This window comes from Hydractinia symbiolongicarpus, chromosome 9, assembly GCF_029227915.1.
Source record: "Hydractinia symbiolongicarpus strain clone_291-10 chromosome 9, HSymV2.1, whole genome shotgun sequence".
Taxonomy (NCBI): domain Eukaryota; kingdom Metazoa; phylum Cnidaria; class Hydrozoa; order Anthoathecata; family Hydractiniidae; genus Hydractinia; species Hydractinia symbiolongicarpus.
In genome coordinates, this window is record NC_079883.1 from 15,207,727 (window position 1) to 15,218,735 (window position 11,009).

The following is an 11,009-nucleotide window of genomic DNA, read 5'->3' on the forward strand; positions in this document are numbered from 1 at the left end:
TGTATAAATGTTTCTTTTACTTTAGTATATAATTGTGAAATGAAAATAAAGGTGCAACCATGGCTGATAAAGATGAAAACACAGAAGCATCCACAGAAATATTGTCATCCACTGAAGATGGAAATTTAGTTGTTGCAACATCAACAAGTCTCAATGTGGCCGCTCTTTCAAACAGTATCATTACGCAACTTTCAGATATGCCAGATAGCATTATCACCTCACTGTCAACCAATGGTAATATCATGACATCACAAGGACCAATAATCATCACCAACGAAGGAATTGTTTTCCCTCCAGGTAAAAGTATTAGTTTAGATTGATCATTGTTTTGATGGTGAAGATGTTTAGAAAAAAGTATTGAAATGTCAGTAATTGCAATGCTAATAATAGAAACAGTTGATACCATTCTCTGGTACAGACTTGTAGTAATTGAGGGAGGAAGAATGAAGAGGGGATGGGGTTAATTGTGTTGTTTTTAGACCAATAAACTATTTTAAAACGATTTTGTTTTCTACAAGCCTGTTTAAGCACATTAAGCAACGTTTTAACTTTAAAATTTTTAGGAGAAAATTACACTGTAAGCTGTTTTAGTTCAAGCAACAAAAAAACGAGGATTTGTTCATTATCGTTTCCCTTTTGTGAATTACCAGTTTATTTTTTTCCTGATGACAATTTTGTTTGTTTACACTTATGATATTTCGTGACTACGAAGACCTCAAGAGTATATTTTTGAATTATTTTAACGTTCACACGAAAGTCACTTATTTTTACAATATTTTTAACATTCTCCTCTTTATGTTTTCTTCAATCTCGAAGGGGTGACAATAATGGCGAAACAAGATAGAGCGATAATGAAGAAAATAGTATCAAACTAGTGCAATATTTATTGTAGAAGCAAAATAATGCAACGTTGTTCATTGTCAATATTTTAGTGAGATTGATTTTTTGGTTGTTTGTTTTTAACCCGTCTTTAAATAAGGATTTTGAGCGGCAATTGTGAGCAAAATTAACGATACATCGTCATTTTTCAAACACGGTTAAAACAAGTTAGAATTACTCTGCAGACGGGCAGTAAAAATGATAATGCTAACGTCAGTAACAATTAGCATGTTTTCAGAGTATGGATTTAACCAAATAAGCTAACATCCATGTCCTCAGTCCCCTGTGAATAAAATAATCTGTAAAGTAATCTGTAACAAATACGCAATTATGATATGGAAACAACCAATTTAATCAATTGTGGAAGCGATATTCGTCGTACTGGTTAATTTATTTTTTCAATATTTTTTTTAATTTTTTTTTTAAGGAAGCCTTATCATGCGAAATGAGGATAATGATAATTTGGATGAAAGTTCTCCCTTGGAAGAAAGCTTGAACGACGACGGTGCAAACGACAACAACGAGTTTGACATTAAAGTTGAAAGTAATGCTTTGAAGCAAAACCAGATAACCTCGTTTAAGGTTGAAAACAACACAGCGGACAGCGCAAACTCGAATTTTACTATTAACCAGAGCGTTCTGCAGAATATACAAGATTCCGAACCGGATTTGCAGCACATGCCTTTTAGTAACAGTGAGCACGTCACTCAGTTTCACATTCAGATGCCGCTGTCCATGAGCGATATTCAGAATTTGCATAAAATTAACCGTAACGTGTTTATGAGCCAGGCTGCTTTGCCAGAAGACGTAAAAGTGTTGGACAGTGAAAACATCATCGAACGTGATACGAAGCATAATTTTTTGACGACAACGGCGAACGCCGACAACAAGACTATGATAAGCAACGACGACGCCAAACAATATTTAACATCCGACGCTAATTTCTCTACTGATGAATCTGGAAATATATACATAAAACACGAAGCTAGCAATACTACTGAGAATGTCGATTCTAGTTCGGTTAAATCTGAAACTATTTTAGCAACTCCCAACCAATCAGCCACCAGTGCTTATCAACCAATTGTTTATGTTCAAGTTGGAAGTGATAATCGAGCACAATTGTTACCGATCGCTTCGTCAAATGGCATTGCTGATCACGTCAGTTCTGTGTTAGAATCTACAAAAACTAACGCTAAACACGAACAAAAGAAAAAAAGAAAAGCGAAAAAGCCGCGTGCTCCTCCAAAGCTCGTCAATGTTCTCCCGAAGGAGGTAAAGAATGCGGAAAAGACACCAGCACTGAGAACTTTAGCTCCTCGATTGCTTTCTTATCCCCTGTATGCGGGTGCACAGGCCGGGATTGGTGTCGGTAAGACTCTTCTTCGACCATATAACATCGCTACCATGCAGTACATAGAAGGCGGACAGTACTTTGAAGTGCTGGGTAGGTGCACGCAATGTTTCCGATTCAGTCGAACAACCTCGTATTGCCGCGCCGAAAAAAACCACCGAGACCCGAAATCTTCCGTGTGTATGGAATGCGAATACGCTGGTTTAAGTACGGTCGTTTGTCGAAGGAAATTGAACCATTCAGCACCGAATGCACAACCGTTGAATATTGTTATAAACACAGCGTTGCAAAATCCCGACCATGTAAAGCAGTTATGCTCGCGTAATTATCTCCCGGCGTGTTTCGGGGAGCTTCATAGTATTGTAATACACCACGCTGACATAACTTTCGTGGCACAGCGACACAAAGTGGATGATCAAAACTCCGAAATGCTTCCCACTGTTCCATTAACTAGGAAACCTACAGATTACGCAAGAGGCTATTTATATCCATATAGCAAAGAAAAATGGGACTTGTGGCTAACAAAGTTTTGCCATCAAACTGGTACTAATTACCGAATACGCACAGGTAAGCGAGTCAATAAAAAGACTGATCATGGACTGGCGAATCATAATGGCAAAATAACGTCTTATAGAACTTTAGAAACACAACTGTATAATTGTGCGCTTGGTGGGAAGCCTAGAAAACGTAAGCTGAAAGATGGCATAAGAAAACGCAAGGAGAGAGGTTCAAAACTCATCGGTTGCCCAGCTGTGATTCACACGCGCTTGTTAGAGACTGAGTACGAATGGTGCGCGTTAGAAATTACCGTCCCAAAGGTTCTAGCTCACTTGTCGTGTCACGACCCGCGCGGTAATATCAACAATGACGTCATCGATTACGACGATTTACTACTGTCTCAAATTAACCCGACACAAATACAGCAACCAAACCAAGACGTTAGTAACCAGCAGCAACAGCGGTTCGACTTTGTTCAAGTTGTCAGTGAAGAATCGGCTGAAACGAAGAAGAAAAATGAGTCGCCCAACGAAATTAAGCGAAATACAAGGAACATTTTAGTCACATGTGCGAGCTTGCTTGATACAATCGACAATACGGAAGTTTTATCCAGTCTCCAAGAGAATGCTCAAGACATACTGAATAAACTCATTAAAGAAGCAGCAACGGTAGCGAATAAACAACCGGTGCCAAAACCAGCCAAAAGAAGAAAAGGTGATGTCGAAATTGAGGAAGAAAGCGTCAACGAAATCGAAATTGAGCAGGTGGCCTCATCTACGTATGATCAAATGAATATTAATTTATTGACAAATGTGACATAAGTGTCACCAGCGTAATTTATTTTAGCCTAAAGAGATCCAAAAGTTCTTCATGTTCAACCTGTTCTATTGTCAAACAAATTGTTGATTAGCATCAGAAACTTTGATAGTAGAAGGGTGATGACCTATACGTTTTAGGAAGCGTTATGAAAGCGTTATGTTAAAATTGAGATTACATTTAGGAACTTTGTTGCTTGTTAAATGAGCGAGATTTGAACCTCTGTTTCTTGGCCCCAATTGCTGAAACCCTAGGCTGAAGCAACTTGACTGCTTAGAGAAAACGTGGACGATAGGTGGAATTACGTGCACATTGTGCAACCACTTCTTTAGAAGCAGTGTATTTCTTCGTCAGAAATATTATGTTGTGCCCATGACGTTTTTTTATTTTTTGACATTCATCACACATCATTTTTGCTCTATTTTGTAACATTTTGTGCTGTAGCGTTTTTACACCTGTGGCCAAAATGATTTTTTTAACATGAATGATGTCAGTTAATAATTTGGTGTACTACATAACTAGATGACTAAGAGTAGTAGCGAAGTTGTCAAACATGCCGTGACCGAAACACTGTTATCACGTTGACTAAGTGGATGACTAACTGTTTCCATAACTTTAGCGAGATATAATTTCTTGTGATGACTTTTTGATGAACTTTTTTTATGCATCCCAGGGTGTAAGTGCGCAATTATTTCTGAAAATATTTTTTGTGAATTTCACCGGCTGAGGTTTTAAGCATTGATTATTTGCAAAATTTAGCAAAACTTTTTATTTCTTATACCTGCAAAATTTTATTTCTAAATTTTGTCAATTTTTTTGTTTGCAATAAAATTGTTTAGTCTAATGTGCACGAGTTGACAATGGAGTGACAGTAAATTTCATTCTCTTTTATTTCTTGAGAAAGCAAAGCTACTGATTTCTTTGTTGCTTGTACTTCTGAAAGCTTTGTTAGGCTTCCACTAAAATTGTTCAATCTTCTGGACTGGCAAAAATATATTCGTCAAAATAAACTATTTTGGGGCAGCAAAAGTTTCTTCCATACGAGATTTCTGCAGTTGACAAAGAAGTCGAAGGGAAAACTATAATTAAACATTGTATCCATGTCAAGTTTGCTTGTTATGAAACAAGTTTTGTCAAATAAAGTTAAAAAAAAGGATATTATTGTAATTACTAGAATTTGTCATCTTTTTAATGACTCTCGTTACACATTTTTTAACCCACTGATTTTTTACACTTACATTTCACAAAAACATTTTTATACTGACAAATAGGTCGATACAAAAAATATTGATGCGATGAAATTAACCGACCCACAAGTGATGTGTTGCACGATTTTTTTTAAAAAAAAATGCAGAAAATATGTGTTTAATCTGAAAAAGGAAGTTTTCGCAAAAACTCTTAGTAGCTGTATTGATATTTTATATCAGTACACCCAGCCTTTTTAAAAACCTTGACTTGTAATTTTACTCTTTGTTGTGTCAAAAAGACGTGCATTTTCGAAAACAAGTGGTTCGCAAGTCTCGCTGCATCGCCTCGTGCGCCCTGAAACCATTTAATATTTGTAGGAAATTTAATTTGCTTTCAGAAAAACAGATCTAGAGTGTTCAATAGTCAGAAATCTTTTCAAAATGGCAACCAAGACCACCCGCGCGCAGGTGGCTGAGAATGAAGTTATTAAAGGTGAAGACAAGACCGTCTCATCGTATATCTTATTAGGCAACATTTAATTTTTTTTTAAATTTGTTTCGCCAACAAGCATAACTTGGCATATTATAGGCCTGATTGTAGTTTTCGCATGAGCACACCCCAGCCTGGTTTCGAATTTTCACTTTCTTTTACGGTCAGTCTTTTAAACAACAGTCTTGTGTTCAACAGATGGCACCTTGTATGTAAGCGCTTCCTTATTATGAAACATCAATTTCCTTCGTAAACATTACATCAAGACATTAATTATCACTTAATATAGATAGAGAATTTATCGTGAAGAATACGACAGATGCAATTTTATTGTGATTATAACTAACAGCTTCGATCCCACTCGTCTCGGCCCGAGTAGTAATGTATTGCCCGGATACTAAGTTTTGCTAATTCGGAAATTAACTATCAATAGTTTGTTGTTGTTGAAAATCTTGTTACTGCGGGTTTGTCAGTCTCGCCAATCAAAAAATACATCGTTCAAACCATATTCTTAAATAAGCTACATAGATGAATTTTTTTACAGACAATAAAAATAAAAACAGCCCACAGAAAATGCTTTACCACTACTTGAATTTTCAGCAATCTCATTGATGCCATGTACATAAGCAAGATCATTGTATATACATGACATCGGTTACAAGCACGGAAAAATAATTCTTCTAATTAACCGCGTGTATGAAACTCGTTAACAATTTGTTAATTAGGAATTAATTAAACTGATTATGCAAGTGGTGGCTGTATATGAAGGTGTCCCACATCCAACAGAATGACATATGAATGAAGTCACAACACATCATACAAAGTAAAATGATTTTGGCGTGTCTTGGTAAGAAAAGTTAATCTCTATTTTTGTCAGTTGAGTGAAGGTCAATAACCTCCTCACCAACGCTCTTTGTATTGTCTCTTCTTTCCATTGAAAAAAAACAAGGAGCTCTCGAAATGAGGATTCCTGGGGTTTCCTTTATCAACTTCACTGAGCAGTCTGTTAAAGGGTCTAATGTTCTTATTTTGTTTAAATTGTTATAACTTTTCTTTTTTAAAAAAAATAAATTAACTGATCCAAAAAAACGAACCTGTTGAATTCCTTAAAAACGGTTTTCCATGAAGCATCCATGGCCGTCTGTCACGAGGTGTGCAATAAGCTCAATCTCCAATACATTAAAATAGTAGCCTTTTCTGATTTTTTTTTTTTTTGGGGGGGGGGGGATGTTAAAAAAGTTGCCTGTCTTCAAACGCTTGAAAGTTGATTCGTTTTAACTACGTTAACATTAAAGTTTTTCCATACCATGACGCCCGTATTTTGACAATACGGGTGTCGTGGGTGTGAAATTCTAATCCGAATGCTAGTAGTTGCGATCAAGAATGTCTTCTAGGTTATTCTGAGAAATTATTACGTTTTGCGCATGACTTACTTTCTACGTTGCTTCTCTTGCTAGAAGATTTTGTGCACTTGATCTTTTTAGGTGAACTGCTAATAACACACAGTTTTCTTGACAATTCATATCGAACGCTATGAAAATTCACAAGATTTGTGAACCATAAACTGATTGGATTAAGTTTAAGTTCTTTTAAAAACATATTTTTGTCCTTAGTTTTCACTCCATAAACAAATTGTAAATAATTTAGGTCGCCATTGAACCAAATTAATTAGTTAATATTTCCGATGTGAAACGAGATGACAGCTAATGGTACTATTCTTAAATTATGTGGGCGACATACTTACCGACATAAAAAATACGCTACATTAAAAGTGATAGGAGATCCTATTTATGACCGACTTTAAATGACATTCTTGTCTCCAGAGTTCTTTGAGATAAACCTTGAGACGAATTGAAAGTGTAATTCCTCCGTTACTCGAAAAACACGGTAAAAACAAAAAGTTGGTAAAAATATTTCTATCACACTTCTATGATGCTTTCGGGTTTTTTAAAGGAAACCTTTTTAATGGTATTAAATTTCTTCTTATTGCTGATAAAACAGTATGTAATAATGTAAAGTAAAAGAAACAAGACGTATGATATACGCAAACAACCTCGCGAATAAAGTTTACAAAAAGCTGTCTATCAAATTGGGATTTTTGTTACGAAGTAAGACACGACATATTTTACTATTCAGATACGCAATAATATTTGTTACACACTTATTTTTCAAAATTCATTTTTGAGACCTTCCTGAACGGAAAATTCCTCGAACTTTTAATTTTCGATGGGTCCGTCTTGGCTGAACCGACTGACAGGAAGAAGAAAGACCACAAACCCACAAACCCCAAAATTTGCGAAATTCATTAATTCAGTTAATTCTGCCTACATTCACTTTTAAAAAGGTTGGTGGAAACACCTTTATTTACTAGTTAGTTAAACAAGTGTTTTGAACACTTGTCTTATCTTTTTAAAAAAGAAAAAAAAAAAAAAGTAAAAATAGTTACCAAGATGAGATTCGAACACACGACGACTCCCGTGTCGGTGCTCAGAGAGGCAAAAATTTCCATTCTTGTAGGACACATTTGCGTTTTAATACAAGCTCACGAGCTTGTAAAAAGTTTTTAAAGATGGCTACATACATCTGCTTGCCCATGCTTTTAATTTTTCCTGCAAATTTTATGTGTTATCGCGCCAAGAATAGAATTTTAACAAACTATTTTTGATTGGTGAAAATTGACAAACCTGCGGTAAAACCCGCGGTAAAAGATCAACAATAATAATGCATTGATATTTAATTGGTGGCTTCCTTGATGTCCATCATTTCTGTGTTTTGCGCTATAATTTCTTGATTAATTTTGATAATTAATCAATCGACCACAACTTTGTGCAGGGAGATGAAATTGTATTACCAGGGTACGCGTGTTAAATATGACCTCAAAACACACCATAGTCGACAGTACCATACGCCATGTTGGTTTCTTGCTGATGGAAAAAAACTTGATACAGAGTTTGTAGAAGTTTACCAAAATACGTCTTTGTTCGTGTGTATATCCATACGTCGCTTGTATAAGGAGGTTAAAAATGAATCGTTGTAGATTTACCAATAAAACATTTCCACAACCTTTTGCATTATTTTCATATCTGAACAGCGTTATGATGTATTTATTACAAACATTCTTTTTTTAGGTATTTTTTTGTTGGTAGGGAGTGGAGTAGCCTCAGGTATTTTCAGACATTTTTATTTCTCGCTGACAACAACCTCGTCCCCAGTGTTGTTTGATTAGACACGGTGTTTCGAATGTAATCTTTGTTTTCATTTACAGACAGTTCCTGTCTTGTTTTATAATACAGAACATCGACATATATTTAAGATTTCCCCAATTTTTGCTTTTTAAAGCCTGGAAATTTTATTTAGATTTCTGTGCCAACCTGCGTGATGATTTTTATCCCTATCCTGGCGACTGTTCAAAGTATTACAAATGTTTAAACCACGTTGGCACATCGTTAAAATGCCCTGGCGAACAGTTGTTTGATCCTCAGTATAGAATATGTGAAGACGCTAGCTACGTTAATTGTTCGGGTAATGAATAAAACTTTTTACTTAAATAATACACTTTTTATAATTTTTTTTCTCTAAGTTCCAAACTAAACTAACAATTTCCGCTTCTCAATTTGAATTAATTGCAAGATTTCTTAACGACATTTTTTAAGAAGAAATAAAAAAAAAGTGATTTCGCAATATGATTATAAATTTTAAGTTTCGTCAACATTTCTGTATTAAAAATCATTGGAATCCGTGCTCTAAATTGACTCTTTTTTACTGTTGTTACCACTTATTTAGCATCCATTGGTATGCCTCCCACCAGTGTTGGATCCACTACTGGCTTATGTGCACAAACTTGTCCATCTGGCACGGTTATCGCTAAAATATTAGACCCAACTTTGTGCATCACAATAATACGTTGTCATAACGCAAATTCAGGCGCTTATCAGTGTCCACATGGTACGGAAAATGTTGGTACACTATCCAGCCCTATGTGTAGGCCTACCGACTCTTCAGCGTGTACTCGTAAGTATTCTGCATTTTTTAAATATCTAATGATGTTTGATGACTATTTTATGCGTTCGACAGAAATTATAATATAGTAAAAGAGAAATCGGCGTGACATAAAAAAACGAAAATGTTATGGGAATATTAAAAAGTACGTTTGCTGAAAAGTGAATTTATATATCGTAACAATTTTCTTTCTATTTATAGTTGTTGGGGGAAACCCAACTCCTGGTTTCTGCAAGCTAAAAGCAAACGGCGTTTATCAAAACCCTAAAGATTGCAACTCCTATTTTACGTGCAACCAAGGCAGTACAACATACACAAAATGCAGCAGTGGACAAACTTACGATGCTGAATTAAAAGGATGTAACGATGCTGCTGGATTTAACTGTACAAGTTGTGGTGATGAAGTGCGGTCGTTGAAACATTCCGAATGTCCCTACTGGGGTTGCTGCAATGGAGATTTTTTCAACCGCTCTGTGTCAACATGTATGACGTGTGGCAATACGACCACAGTAGTATCAAACAAAGATGTCACTGCGATGAAGTGCTTTAATGGTACCTTGTATGATAACAGGGTTTACTATATCAGAATATGTGAAAGTACGGCTGAACTGACCTTAAGAAGTTTACAGAATGTTTTGGAATGTTGTGGTGCTACCATTTTTAACCCAAATACAGAAACATGTCGAGTTTGCGGAACAACCAAAAAGTTATATAAGAAGGATGAAGCTAAGAACTTTCACTGTTGTCGAGACACCATCTTTGACAATCGTATCTCAAAATGCCGTGTTTGTGAAACAACGGAGAAGTTAATTCCACGAACGGAATCGGATTACTTTCAATGCTGCGGAAGTAAATTTTACGATACCCGTTTGGACCGCTGTAAGTCTTGTGGAACCAGGGATGAAATATACCCTAAGGACGTAGCCAATCAAATTCAATGTTGTAAGAACAATCTGTACAACATAACAAGTCATATTTGCAAGTACTGTTGTGCTGGTGGGGAAGCATATGCATACGACCGAAGCATTGCTGATAACTGGTTGTGTTGTGGTGACGAATTCTACGATCGTCGAGTATCTGAATGCATTCAATGCCCAGCCGAAAGCTACTATTTTGATCATGCCGATGCCGTCCATATGGATTGTTGTGGAGGATACATATTCGACACGCGTTCTGAGTCGTGCCGTCATTGCCGTGACGATTATCAACTCTTACCCACAAAAGACGCACATAATTACTACTGCTGCGGTAAAACTTTGTATAATACTTTAACAAGTGAGTGCTTAATGTGCAGTAACACAAGCCACGGAGTTGTAAAAGACAACGACTTGGAGCACTACTCGTGTTGCGCAGGAACCTTCTACTACAACGCTAACCAAGTATGTGTCTCGTGTGAAGACGTCACCAAATTGAAACCTTTGTACAGTTCAAGTAACAAAAAAATTGAATGGCAATGCTGCGGAGCAAATATAATAAATCCTTTGGTAGATAAATGCGACGACGTGGTTGTGGATTAGACGTCGGGAAGTAATCGAGACACACATATATATACATACTATATAAATGTCTGTAGCAGAATGCTAGAGAAATTTAAATAACAATTGAGAAAATAACTAGCTTGATACTGTGCCTGGTTAGTTTTTATATCAAAGCGTACAACAATTTTCAATGTAACTTAAATTTATATAATAAAAACGGTAATATACTCTGAAAATGCATTTAGAAAAAAGAATGATATTTCCGATGTCTGGTGGTTGTTTGTTCCGCTCTTCTGTTTTTTTTCTCAGCT

At 36.0% G+C, this 11,009-nt stretch overlaps 2 protein-coding genes across 2 annotated transcripts; both read left to right on the forward strand.

Annotated features, from left to right (window-relative positions):
* LOC130657140 (uncharacterized) lies at positions 1-3,920 on the forward strand. Its single transcript, XM_057460106.1, has 2 exons — positions 1-297; positions 1,307-3,920. Exons 1-2 carry the CDS (start codon positions 60-62, stop codon positions 3,547-3,549), a joined length of 2,481 nt encoding a protein of 826 aa, XP_057316089.1. The 5' UTR covers positions 1-59; the 3' UTR covers positions 3,550-3,920.
* Positions 3,921-5,059: 1,139 nt separating this feature from the next.
* LOC130656582 (uncharacterized) lies at positions 5,060-10,972 on the forward strand. Its single transcript, XM_057459471.1, has 5 exons — positions 5,060-6,068; positions 8,350-8,385; positions 8,579-8,743; positions 9,005-9,232; positions 9,422-10,972. The coding sequence occupies exons 1-5, from the start codon at positions 6,020-6,022 to the stop codon at positions 10,735-10,737; spliced, it is 1,794 nt and encodes a 597-aa protein (XP_057315454.1). The 5' UTR covers positions 5,060-6,019; the 3' UTR covers positions 10,738-10,972.
* The last annotated feature ends 37 nt before the right edge of the window (positions 10,973-11,009 follow it).

Bases quoted from the DNA above. Each gene is read 5' to 3' on its own strand.
- LOC130657140 (XM_057460106.1), top strand. From the start codon at position 60: ATGGCTGATAAAGATGAAAACACAGAAGCATCCACAGAAATATTGTCA. The intron at 298-1,306 runs GTAAAAGTATTA...TTTTTTTTTAAG, and splicing joins AGGAATTGTTTTCCCTCCAG to GAAGCCTTATCATGCGAAAT.
- LOC130656582 (XM_057459471.1), top strand. From the start codon at position 6,020: ATGAAGTCACAACACATCATACAAAGTAAAATGATTTTGGCGTGTCTT. The intron at 8,386-8,578 runs GTATTTTCAGAC...AATTTTATTTAG, and splicing joins AGGGAGTGGAGTAGCCTCAG to ATTTCTGTGCCAACCTGCGT. The intron at 9,233-9,421 runs GTAAGTATTCTG...TTCTATTTATAG, and splicing joins CGACTCTTCAGCGTGTACTC to TTGTTGGGGGAAACCCAACT.